Raw genomic sequence first — 13,309 nt, forward strand, 5'->3', positions numbered from 1 at the left:
CAGGTCTTAGCTTCCGGTCCTTCCTAACAGGTCTTAATCCCGACATCACGCTCCCCTGCCCTCTGCATGTTCACCACCTCCTGTGCCCTCAGCACCCAGGAGGTATTCCTAGAGCTGTGCTGTGCTTCGTCACTCAGTCGTGTCCAGCTCTTTTCGACCCCATGAACTGTAGCCCATCAGGTTCCTCTGTCCATGGGATTCTCCAGGCAGGAATACTGGAGTGGGTTGCCATGCTCTCCTCCAGGGGATCTTCCCAACCCAGGGATTGAACCCCGGTCTCCTGCATTACAGGCAAGGTATTGCTAGGTATTTCCCTAAATGGGGTATTGCTGTCTGCCAGGGACGGCCCTTAGACCGAAGCTGTCAGCTGGTCATTCCAGAAACACAGATTTGAAGAGAATCATCTACTTCTGTTTCTCAATTGTTAGTGACATTGATGTCAGCTGGGCAGTACGGGAAGGCTCTAATAGCTTATGGACTCCTGAAAGCCTGTGAACAGAGCCATGTTTTGTGTGGCCATGGCCCTGCTTGTGCCCCTGACCAAACCTCGGCAAGCAACATCTGTCTCTTTGCTTCAGTTCCATCCAGAAAATGGGACACCTGCTCTGTAGCATAGATTGGAAAGATAGATTTCTGAATTCTCTATCACAAAATGAAGGCTCTTCAAAGAAAAAAGGGCAAAACCATTCCTATCATCATTATTATTGTTATTATTGATTTTTGTTATATCTGGGATTAAATGTTGTAAGACCTTCATGTGAAAGGCTTACTATTACTAGTCAGTTGTTATTGTAGATGATTATGAGTTTTTAAAATATGATGCATGTCATTTGAGGCAGTTGATTTTAAAAAATTATACTTTATTGCCTCCTGGGAAATATATTTTAACATAAAAATGATTATTTAATTGCTTTGTCTTCTGTGGGAACCGTAATGAGACCACCCATGATTTTATGTCTTTTCCAGATGCAATTAATTGTCTCTGTCCATGGCTCCTTTCAGATACATTCACCTCATTGTGCTCTCAAACTAATGCTGAAAATTTGTCAGGTTTATAGTATTTGGAGATAGTATGTAGAAATCTATTTTATTCTGCTTATGTTCAGAATAAAATTCAAGATATTTATTATTTTGTCTGCATTTAAAACTGGTCAGATTACCCATCTGTTGTAAATCAGTTGTAGTTAGGAAATGCTGGTACCTTTGCTTAAATTGCAGTCTTCTCATTGGAAACCATTATAAGTGTATGAAATTAATTATAGACTTTAAAATCTATTTTTAATTGAGGAGTATATAATTGAGCTGACATCATGCTTTGTTTTTTTTTTCTGTGTAACATTGATACTAGAAACTTTGCAAAGTGAAGTGGACAAAAGAGGAAAAAAACTCCTTTAAGTCCTCTGAACTGCTCCGTAGGTGTCCTGATTCTGTGTGTTTGTGTAGAACCAGGGGCAGGACTCCACGCAGGGCCCACCATGGCCCAAGCCCTCCTTGTTGCCAGATGTTGGCTCAGCTGCTCAGAAGTCACAGATTCTGGTGCTCTTTCTCCTCCAGAAGCTCATTTGCTTTTTGAGCCCATGGGTTTTCTCCTTTAATGAAGCAAGTGTAATAATTACAGGAAACCTCAGCTAGTGCTTTCATGCCAGGACACAAAGGATGGTTACAGTTGGAAGAGGTGTTAGTAACCAGAGTCTTGCCCTTGGCTTTGCTTCTGCAGAAATCATGTGTCTCAGTCACCAGAGAGGCTGGTGTCTGATAAGTCAGTGCATCCCAACTAACTAGTTTAACTCATCCTCACTAAACTTGTTTTCAAGTTGAACTCAACCTAACTAAACATGCTTTCTAGATAGAAACAATTGATTTTACTCATTATGAGAAATATACCTGCTGACTGGACTAGAATTTGACAATGGCCCGTGAGTGTGTTTTCCTAGGAGGGAAATAAATCCACTGTAAACCCAGATGCAGATGCAAAGGGTAACTCATTGACATAGAACAGAAGAGAGGACTTGAGAGCTTTATGACGTTGGTGAGGTCTAGATGTCACCAGGAGAGACAAGTTGCTCAAGGGGCTTCCTACCAGACTAGCCAGGAACCTTGGAATCGTCTGGGGAAGTTTTTAAATAAGTTCAAGTATTCCAGTGATGCATCCCACTTTATTCAAGTCTTGGGAGAAAGCAGGGGTTAGGTCAGGCCAAACAATTAAGATTTCTTTTTAAAGGTTCTGAATTACACCTAGACTTTTTCCCCCATTTTATTATGAAAATTTCCAAACATACAGAAAAGTGAGAAAAACTGTAACGTTGACATACCCACCACCCAGCTTCTACCACTGACATTTTATTACACTCCCAAATCTATTTCCCATCCATTCACCCATCAATTCCAATCTGTTATTTTTATTCATTTCCAAGTAAGTTGCATATTAGTACACAGATTTTTAGTATATACTTTGACATGTTTTGGAGAAGAAAATGGCAACCCACTTCGGTACTCTTGCCTGGAAAATCCCGTGGACAGAGAAGCCTGGTAGGCTACAGTCCATGAGGTCGCAAAGGGTCAGACACGACTGAGCAACTTCACATTCACTTTGACATGTTTAAACATCTACAAAAGTAGGCGTGAATATAATGAAGTCCCACGTCCCCTCTCCCAGACCCACAGTTGTCAACATTTTGCTAGTCTTGTTTTATCTCTTTCCCTCACCCACACTTTTTCTTCAGTAGTTTAAAACAGACAACATTTTTTCCTCTCACAAATACATCTCTAATGTACAAGGATTTAATACTTGACCATTTAAGAAAATTCTTTGTTACCTAGTCCTTGTCAGTTTGCTTTGGTTTTCTCAAAAGCAGTCTGTCTACATATGCTGTCTTTGAATCAGGGTCCAAATGATGTTCCCTGAAAACTGCTGGTTGGATCCAGACCCAGAATTATATTCCAGGCAGGTTATTTTGGCAGAACGCCATCACAGGCAGTGCTGGTCCTTCTTACTTCACCTCCTCAGGCGGCACGTGACTGCTCGTCCCTTCGTGTGTGCTCCCAGGACTGGGCTGAGGGCTTGAGCACTGGCAGATGGGTGCCTCTGATTCAAAGCTTCCATTATGCAGTTTCCTCAACATTGTGATCATTTCCTAGGTGCACTCATTAATTTGAACTTAGAAAACAGTGACTTTTCTAATGCAGCCCTTTCTTTGCATCTATTAATTGAAGAAACTCTTCCCATCAACTACTTGGTAACGCTGAAATTTTTTTTGTGTTTTTTGTGTTGACCACAAAGGCAGGACAAATGCTTGACTCCATTCTTTTCCTTAACCAGTTTTCAGAAAAACAAATTGTTTCTCTAGCAGCATCCAAAGGTTGGTTTGTTGATACTTTGGTGGTAAAAAGACACATAAACATAAAATTTACCACCTTAACCAATTTAAGTGTACAGGTCAGTAGCATTAAGTACATTCACACTTTTGTGCATCAGATCCCTAGAGCTTCATCGTCTTACAGAACTGGACCTCTGTCCCCATTAAACAAGTCCCTGCCCCTCCTTCCCCTGGCCCCTGGCAGCCACCACTCTACTCTGCCTCTGAATTTAACTATTCTCGGCGTCTTATGTAAGTGGAATCCTACTGCTTTTTTGTGACTGGTTTATATAACGGAGTAGAATGTCATGTTGTAGTCAGTGTTGTAGTACATCTATGTTGTAGTCTGTGACAAAGATTTCTTTCCTTTTCAAGGCTGAATCCAAAGGTTTTTTATTATTTATCTTTTAAACGAATTCATGTATTTTTATACATGCACCGCGTTCCAGTCCATGTTAGCCATTGTTCCTTTGGCTCTCACACTGTCTCCTCTTTGGCCAGTGGGTGCCTCTTCGGCAGAACCCCTGAGGCCTCTTCACACAACTCAGGTGTCTGAGAGCTTCCTCCCTTCCTGGGACAGTAAGGTGCTCCAGGCTCATCTGATGCATTTTCTGCCCCCGGCCTGAAATAGAGCACATTTTTCTTCCATTTAGTGTCTAAATACTATATTCTAGGCAGGAATATAGGCTTACATTGGACTTTTTCCTAATAGTATCTTAACTTATTAAAAAAAAATAATGAGAGCACTGCAAAAGTATAATAAGAATAAACTAATTGAGGTGGAGATATGAACTGTTGTTTCTCTTTACATTTAAGAGGAGCCTGACCACCTCTGCACTAGTTAGAAACAGTGGCCACACGTCAGAATCGCTCTGAGAGTCTTAAAGAAAGTCTCAATTTGCTGGGTCCCCCCCTCCACCCACCGCCAGACTAGTTTTCCTGAACTCCAAAGCAGTGGCGTGAAGTACCTAGATGATGCAAAACCCCATGGGTGGTCCCAGGGTGCAGACAGAGTTGAGAATGCTCATCTATCAATGACATCGTAACTAAAATAAAATGAAAGTTACCCCCCAAAAGGAAACCTGGACTCTGGAAATCCCCTTATCCCAGATTATATTAGGTTCCAGACTTTTCTGTGTAAACTGTCTTCTGTTAGCATGATTGTGGGGACCTTTAACAATACAGGAGACTCATAAGTCACCCAGCATTGCACATGTCTAATGGGACTCCTAATTGTGTTTCATAGATTTGAACAAGCACCAGCCTCAGTCTTGTTAAGGACACGATCGGGTCAGCATATTGCCACCCTGAAAGGACATGATACTTCTGTCCAAGAAGAGGAAGTAGCGAGGCTGTCTGAAGTTTTCCTGGTCAGTAAACTGGACCAGAGGACAAAGGTTAGTACTTTTTATTCTTTAAAATAAGTTTCAAATTGTACAAGTTAGTCATTTAAGGAAATAGTTAACATCCTTAACAATGATTAACATATTTGAAAAATGTAAATTGTAAGTGAGCTTTTGTGGTTTGTTGGTTGGATGAACTTTGATCTCAGACCTTTTGCATAGTGTTTTGTGTAGGTATTTCATGTCCTTTCTTACATAAGGTTAGTTAACCCAGGGCCTGGAGGTAACCTAATTAAACATACCTACTGCAACATTTGTCCAGGGAGCTTAGGAGCCTCTTGGAGAATTCTGGTTTTCTTTCTCTATACCATCCTTTAAACATACTGTGTGGTTGTCAACTCAGCAAATATGTATTCGTCCACTTCTGTGGATTAGGCAGCAGCCCAGATCCACGGGGGAGAGAGAGAAAAATCCTATGCAGCCCCTCCTCTGGGGGATGGCAGAGTGGGTGTCTGCAGTAGGAACATGGCAGAGGGCTTGGACCCTCCAGAAGGGGAGCCAGGCATCTGGAGAAGCAGGGAGGGCAAACCTGATGACTGAGGTTGCTGAGGGGCGTGCGAAGGTGACCTGAAAAGCCAGGCAGGATTTCAGCAGGCTCCAAGAGGGGTGGGTGACGGACTTAGGGGCCAAAGAATGGGCCAAGAAAGTGCACACTTTCCCAGGAAATGAAGCTGTTGTCGTGGCTGAGGAGCAGACTACACCTGGGGACAGGGACCAGAAATTGTACAGAGTCTGGCCCAGCTTAGGAGAGGTGTTCACGGGATCAGCAGAGTTTGGGAAAACGCAGAGCCCCTTGAGCCAGGCTGCAGGAGGGGCCTCAGGGAATTTAGTCCCCTTTGCCTGGGAGGGGGACAGCCAAGGATGCACCCAGCCGTGGTTCAGCGGGACAGTCGGGAGAGGACTGAGCACTTGCGCAGGTAGAGCGGGTCATCCTGGACGTGAGTCATGGAGCCAGTTCCCAGGGAGGTGCGGTGGGTGGGGCTGGAGGGCAGAAACTCAGGTCCAGAGCGGCCCATCTTGGCTTGTGGATCTTATCCTTAACCAGGGATCCAACTCAGGCCTGGGGCAGTGAGAGCATGGAGTCCCAACCACTGGGCCACCAGGGAGTTCCCTCCAAATATGTGTTTTCATCCTTATACATGCTTAACTCTCTATATAACATAGAGTTTTCTGGCTTTAATACTTCTTTATTTTGATTATGCACAAAGTTCAGGATTCCCCAGGAGCCCCCTCTGGAGGCAGTCCTTGCCCCTCTGTCCCAAAGCCACAGCCTGTTTTGCAGCGCTGTCCAGAGCCTCTGTGTTGCTCTCCAGCCTTTCAGAGCACCTTCAGCCCTGCCCAACACCCCCTCCCCCAGCCCTCTAATTAGAAAGGAGTAGAAGGACTTTTTAAAAAGCATTTCACACATACACACATGGAGCAGCACAGTGAAGCCACCGACCTATGTCTGCATGTGTGTTACCCCTGCACTCAGCAGTTCCCCACCCCTTCGCCCTCCCCTCTCTTCTCTGCTCCTGCCTCTGCTCCTACCCTTGCTCTCCTCTCCCTCCCCACCTCCTTTCTCCCCATTCTTCTCCTTTGGAGTGGATTATTGCAGGTAGAGATACAGCCCCTGGGCGCCCCTCACAGATCCTGCCCTTTTCAAAGGTAACCTTGTGCACATCCTTCCTGAACACATTTTCATTTTACTGCACTGCATGTGACTCAGTAACTAACCTTTAGTTTTGTCTTGTTTGCGGTATGGCATCATCTGTGTAAATGTTCTTGAAGAAAGAATTGTGTTCTTTAGGAAGAACAGAAGCATTGCTTTTTAGATTCTTTTTCATATCTATTGATAAATGTAGATCCTAATAAGGATTTTGTTTTCAGGTTTTATTTCCATTGTATTTAGTTCTGTTTTGTAACAGCACCGTTTTCCATTCATATTCACTGCAGATACACCATATCTCAGTCAAGTCAAGGGCAAAATAAGCATTGGTCTACAGTATTGCCATTTACCATCTCCTTGTCTTTTTTTTTTAAGGTGTTGTTTATATTAGAAACATATTCCAAGTTCCAGACAACCAATTCACTCATAATTTTTCAAATAATAACTCCATAATTAATAGGAAGAGGGGTGCCCAATTAATAGCTCATTAGTCAAATGACCTTCTACCTCCCCTAGTAGGTATTTTGTTCCTCTTTAAATCACCCTCTAGTGACAACCATAAGAATTACCAATAAATAAATGACAGAATCCATCCTTATAAATAGAAGCAAGCAGGCAGTTTCTAAATAGGTTGTGACTGGAAAAAGGCACAGCCCTAAAGACTCGCCCACCTGAGTGACGTGGGCAGGACAAGCCTGGCAGATGTGAGGACAGAATGCTTTTCTGGGCTCTAGGACCATTAGTCACAAATCAGCACAGTCAAGTGTCTTTGAGTTGTTGCCCTGTATTGAAACAGTATATATATTTAGTAAATAATATGGTTAAATATTTCTCTGTAGATAAAAATTTTAAAAGAGATTTTCAAAATTTAAGAAAGCTCTAGTAGAAATCACTTGATTAAGAGTCGAATGAAGCTGAGAAATATTTACTTTGATCTCTTGGGTAAATGGCTAATTAAACAGCCACATGTAAATGATGTTTACCTGTGGGTCCCTCGCCTTCAGCTGGAGTCAATCCGTCTCTTGAGTAAATACATCATTAAAGCCACCGAAACTCGGATTATGTCCCCCCGAGACCAGATAAGATCCACAGCACCCGCATAACCTATTAGGCAATTACATAATTGAGCTGCATGCTTTTAAATCAGGAAAATCTGTAATTACTCTATGTGGAAAAAAAAAAAATGAGTTGGGTGCTTCATTAAAATACCAAGTACCTTAATACTGCTTTTCTCCTAAGTGGTGCCTGCTCCCACCCAGGGAAGCGTCCACAGGCAAAGCAGCCCAGCCCACCGGCATCATTCACAGAGCAGGTGGAGTCAGCTTCGGGAGTCCCTGCCCCCTCCCTAAATGGTGGCCTGGGGTTCCAGCCTCCTCTCTTGACTACTTGTTCACTGACTACTCGTTCACTGGCTCGTGAGAGTACTTCCCCTTTCTTCTCATGGCTACTTTGATGACATCGCCTTCCTCTCCTGTGACTCACATACAGCTTCAGTGAGGACACTTGCACTTCCGTTTGCACACTGGGCAATTGCTTCTGGTGGTCAAGGTTCTTGAGGAAGGGTCAGCTAAATCTGTGTATGAGGGGAGCAGCCATGCTGTCAACACCCCTGGTTTTTCATTCTCTTTCTCTTCTGTATCTGCATGAATAACACTGATTTCCATGTGAAGGCTTTTTATTTTATTAAGTGTTTTCACAATCATTTTCTCTCTGTACCACCCACTGCAGAAATAGTATCCTTGTAGAGCTAACATATGTTTTCTTTTTCTAAAAAACATAGCAGGAAAAAAACAAACTTGAAATATTAAGGTAAACAGAAAGAAGACAAGACAACTGCCTGTTACCCAGCTCTCTGTGTAGAACCTTGATGACACTGAAATGTGTGGTCTTTGATATTCAATATATTGACAAACATGGGTTGTGCTGTGGTGTGGAAGGCCTCCGTGACCCGCCCCCCACACCGTGTCACCGGGGAAACCTCCTTTCACACCATCACATGCTCTCTGACAGTTGCACAGAGACCCCTGTGTGGCCCTTCCACTGTCTCTTTAACCAGGCTCCTGGTGTTGAACGTTTTAAGATGTTTTTAATTTCTTCCCTAGTGAAAAAGTTTCAAAGAATATCTGAGAGCTCAGTTTTTTACAGATTCTCGTGTTGTTTCCTGAGAATGAGTTCCTAGATGTAGATCTCTTAGGTCAGAGGGTCTGTGCATCTCCCAGGCTTCTGCTCTGCACTGCCAGAACTCACCCTGGCAGGGTCATCGCTTACCAGGAATGGATGAAAATATCAGTTCTCTGAACTGTTTATGAAACCGGATACCATCAACCTTTTTTGAACACCAGATTTGGAAGTGCAGATGACAGCCAAGTTTTTTGTGTGTTCATTTGACACAAATGAAGTGACAAATAGATTCAAGGGATTAGATCTGATAGGTAGAGTGCCTGAAGAACTATGGACGGAGGTTCGTGACATTGTACAGGAGGCAGTGATCAAGACCATCCCCAAGAAAAAGAAATGCAAAAAGGCAAAATGTTTGTCTGAGGAGGCCTTACAAATAGCTATGAAAAGAAGAGAAGTGAAAGGCAAAGGAGAAAAGGAAAAATATACCCATTTGAATGCAGAGTTCCAAAGAATAGCAAGGAGAGATAAGAAAGCCTTCCTCAGTGATCAATGCAAAGAAATAGAGGAAAACAATAGAATGGAAAAGACTAGAGATCTCTTCAGGAAAATTACAGATATCAAGGGAACATTTCATGCAAAGATGGGCACAATAAAGGACAGAAATGGTATAGACCTAACAGAAGCAGAAGATATTAAGAAGAGGTGACAAGAATACACAGAAGTACTATACAAAAAAGATCTTCACGATCCAGATAATCACAATGGTGTGATCACTCACCTAGAGCCAGACATCTTGGAATGTGAAGTCAAGTGGGCCTTAGGAAGCATCACTACGAACAAAGCTAGTAGAGGTGATGGAATTCCAGTTGAGCTATTTCAAATCCTAAAAGATGATGCTGTGAAAGTGCTGCACTCAATATGCCAGCAAATTTGGAAAACCTCAGCAGTGGCCACAGGACTGGAAAAGGTCAGTTTTCATTCCAATCCCAAAGAAAAGTAATGCCAAAGAATGTTCAAACTATCATACAATTGCACTCATGTGACAGGCTAACAAAGTAATGCTCAAAATTCTCCAAGCCAGGCTTCAACAGTACTTAAACCATGAACTTCCAGATGTTCAAGCTGGATTTAGAAAAGGCAGAGGAACCAGAGATCCAATTGCCAACATCCGCTGGATCATCGAAAAAGCAAGAGAGTTCCAGAAAAACATCTATTTCTGCTTTATTGACTATGCCAAAGCCTTTGTGTGGATCACAACAAACTATGGAAAATTCTTCAAGAGATGGGAATACCAGACCATCTGACCTGCATCCTGAGAAACCTGTATGCCTGTCAGTAAGCAACAATTAGAACTGGACATGGAACAACAGACTGGTTCCAAACTGGGAAAGGAGTCCGTCAAGGCTGTATATTGTCACCCTGCTTATTTAACTTATATGCAGCGTACATCATGAGAAATGCTGGACTGGATGAAGCACAAGCTGGCATCAAGATTGCTGGGAGAAATATCAATAACCTCAGATATGCAGATGACACCACCCTTATGGCAGAAAGCAAAGAGGAACTAAGAAGCTCATCACTCTTTAGTGATCTTTCATCAATTTCTTGATGAAAGTGAAAGAGGAGAGTGGAAAAGTTGGCTTAAAACTCAACATTCAGAAAACAAAAATCATGGCATCTGGTCCTATCACTTCATGGCAAATAGATGGGGAAACAGTAGAAATAGTGACAAAGTTTATTTTTAGGGACTCCAAAATCATTGCAGATGGTGACTGCAGCCATGAAATTAAAAGACACTTGCTCCTTGGAAGAAAAGTTGTGACCAACCTAGACAGCATGTTAAAAAGCAGAGACATTACTTTGCCAACATAGGTCCATCTAGTCAAAGCTATGGTTTTTCCAGTAGTCATGTATGGGTGTGAGAGTTGAACTATTAGGAAAGCTGAGCACCAAAGAATTGATGCTTTTGAATTGTGGTATTGGAGAAGACTCTTGAGAGTCCCTTGGACAGCAAGGAGATCCAACCAGTCTATCCTAAAGGAAATCAGTCCTGAATATTCATTGGAAAGACTGATGCTGAAGCTGAAACTCCAATACTTTGCTTACCTGATGCAAAGAACTGACTCCTTAGAAAAGACCCTGATGCTGGGAAAGATTGACGGTGGGAGGAGATAGGGACGACAGAGGATGACATGGTTGGATGGCATCACTGACTCAATGGACATGAGTTTGAGTAAACTCCGGGAGTTGGTGATGAACAGGGAGGCCTGGCATGCTGCAGTCCATGGGGTTGCAAAGAGTCAGACACAACTGAGCGACTGAACTGAACTGACCTTTATATTACAACTGAGATCAAACTCTTTCCCCTCCCTGTTTGTTAGCCTTTTGTATTTCTCCTTTTATAATTTGCCAGTTCACATTCTTTGTTCATTTTTCTGTCAGGTTAGTCGTATTTTTTCTTACTGACTTTCGAGAACTCCCTATATAAATTTTTTCTGTTTGCTATAATAGTTTGAGCAGTTTGATTTTCATCTTTCACTTTTCTTAATGGTGTTTGGATACAAGCCTCTTCCATTAATATCTTCATTTATCAGTTTCTGCATTTGAATATCACAATTGCTAAGTTTGGGGATATAAATTTAGAGTTAGCCTAGGTGACTTTTAGGGTTCTAGACTTAGAAAGAACTGCATTTAAACTGAACTTTAAGAAAATCCTAGAGGAACTGAGGCAATTAACTCTAGGTGTCCTGCTGAATGTAATTCATAGGATGGTTTATCTTCCATGAGATCTGAAATATGGAGATATCTTCCTCACTCATCCTGCAGATAGTGTATACCTTGACATTGAATTTCTAAGTGCTTTCTCCTGGCTCCTGGGAAGGTTAGAACAGGGAGGAGCTAGTTCGTTGGTATTGACTTAGGCTGCTGCTGCTGCTGCTGCTAAGTTGCTTCAGTCGTGCCTGACTCTGTGCGACCCCATAGACGGCAGCCCACCAGTCTCCGCCGTCCCTGGGATTCTCCAGGCAAGAACACTGGAGTGGGTTGCGATTTCCTTCTCCAGACTTAGGCTGCAGACTGCTGAAAACCATGAGACAGTCTCCAGCCCTCCATCCCACCCCTCCTCGCTGTACCAGGCTGGCTCTAAATGTATGAGAGGAGAGAAAGCCTTTATTGGCTAACGGATCAGATGGAACCCGAGCACGGGCCATTCATAAGCACCATCAGAAGGTCCATCTTTGGTGAATTTTTCAGATAGAAGGTCCCACTTTGCAGAACCCTTCAGTCCCAGGTGGCACATGCATGGCAGCTTGCTCACTCTCCTCTGGGCTTTGGTTGCTTTGTGGGTATGGGTTCATGTTGTCAGTGCTACTCTGCAAACTCCTTCCATCTGGGGCCTTTTTAGAAATGCACCCTTTCAAAGGTCTGCAAATAGTACATCTTGAGTAGGTATCACAGGTGTTCTTCCTGATTCTGCATAAGTTGTTTTTGACTGATCCTTTGAATGGACCTTCTGACCCATCCTTGTCTGAGGCTGACTTTTGTTTCTGTCCCAGCTTGTCATGATTCCCTCCCTGTGAGGGACTTATCTTGTGAACTCCTCTGCAGATAACCCACTGGGCAGACCTGCTGCCCTCTCTGTTGGCCTCATGGTCCAACAGAGTCAGATCAGCCATTCTCATGCTGTGATTTGACCATCCATTGAAACCCATATAGATATAAAGTACTCATCTCTGAGGAGTTACCTCTAGAATTATCTTTAAATGTTCCTATCAAAAAGCTAAGAGAAATCCCAGAGATATGAGTATTAAGTGGTAAAGATAAATGGGATAAAATATACAAAATAAATGAAACCTGTAGAGTGCCTAACACTTACCATGGTAAAAATAAAAAAAAAGGGCTCCAGGTAGAGATGATGGCATTGGTGGTCCTCTCACCAAGCTTACAAGGGCTTGTTACAAAGAAGTTTGTAGCTATAATACTTTAGTCTGTGTTCTTTTGAAGCCCAGGTGGAACCCAGTTGAAGCAAAAGAAGTTCTTGTAGGAAAGGGATGTGCAAAACAGATAGCTCATGTGTCATCACCAGGGACTAGTGAGAAGTTGTCTGAGTCACTGACCATCCAGGACAGTCTCCTCTGTCTGCACATTGCACAGTAGAAAGTGTAGAAACCCTCAACAGGCTTTTAACAACTTTATTCTTAAACCATGGGTTCAGACAGTGGCTATTGTGAAGTCACACCAAGAAATTATCAGTTACAGCTATTGCATGAGATAATACGAAGAAGAAATACATATTTGAGGTCCTCTGAGAATGTTTGGATTATTTTAAATGTCAGAAAAAGGAAATTACAGCTTTAACTACAGAAACTAGGCCAATTCTTTTCATCTTCTGAAATGCTTTCTATGTAGCCAGAATAATTGGCTGCACAGAGGAGGCTCCTGCTCGCTACAGGAACAGATTCGATTAGATCAGGATGGGTGGAGATCTCAAAATGAGGGGAAGGCCAAAGGCAAGTGCCTTGCTGGGATGTCCAGACCGATAACAGTGGCCTTGGCCAAACTCACCAGGCTGAGTCGTTGAGGTTCTGCCTCAGTGATTCTTCCTGTCAGAGCTTCACATCTTTCACGTTGATGACAAACAAAAAGTAGAATCTTCCCCTTTGTTCACTCAACACTAGCATTGTTAACCACTTCATGCTTGAATGGAAGATGGCTGGAGAGGCTGTGCCCAGCTCCCCCTTCACATTCACTTGCAGGGTCTCAGGTCCATTCCCCACACAGTG

The 13,309-nt window shown here is 42.9% G+C and overlaps 1 protein-coding gene across 3 annotated transcripts in view; it reads left to right on the forward strand.

The window, feature by feature from the left end:
* Positions 1-13,309, forward strand: part of KIZ (kizuna centrosomal protein) — an 87,141-nt gene that overhangs the window by 48,063 nt on the left and 25,769 nt on the right. For all 3 annotated transcript variants that reach the window (XM_081558724.1, XM_081558726.1, XM_081558725.1), the window contains one exon: positions 4,603-4,753. In XM_081558724.1, coding sequence (XP_081414850.1) covers positions 4,603-4,753 — 151 coding nt within the window. The remainder of the gene's footprint in view (positions 1-4,602; positions 4,754-13,309) is intronic.

The sequence above is a fragment of the Giraffa tippelskirchi genome, chromosome 13, assembly GCF_054371585.1.
Source record: "Giraffa tippelskirchi isolate mGirTip1 chromosome 13, T2T-mGirTip1v1.2.pri, whole genome shotgun sequence".
NCBI lineage: Eukaryota > Metazoa > Chordata > Mammalia > Artiodactyla > Giraffidae > Giraffa > Giraffa tippelskirchi.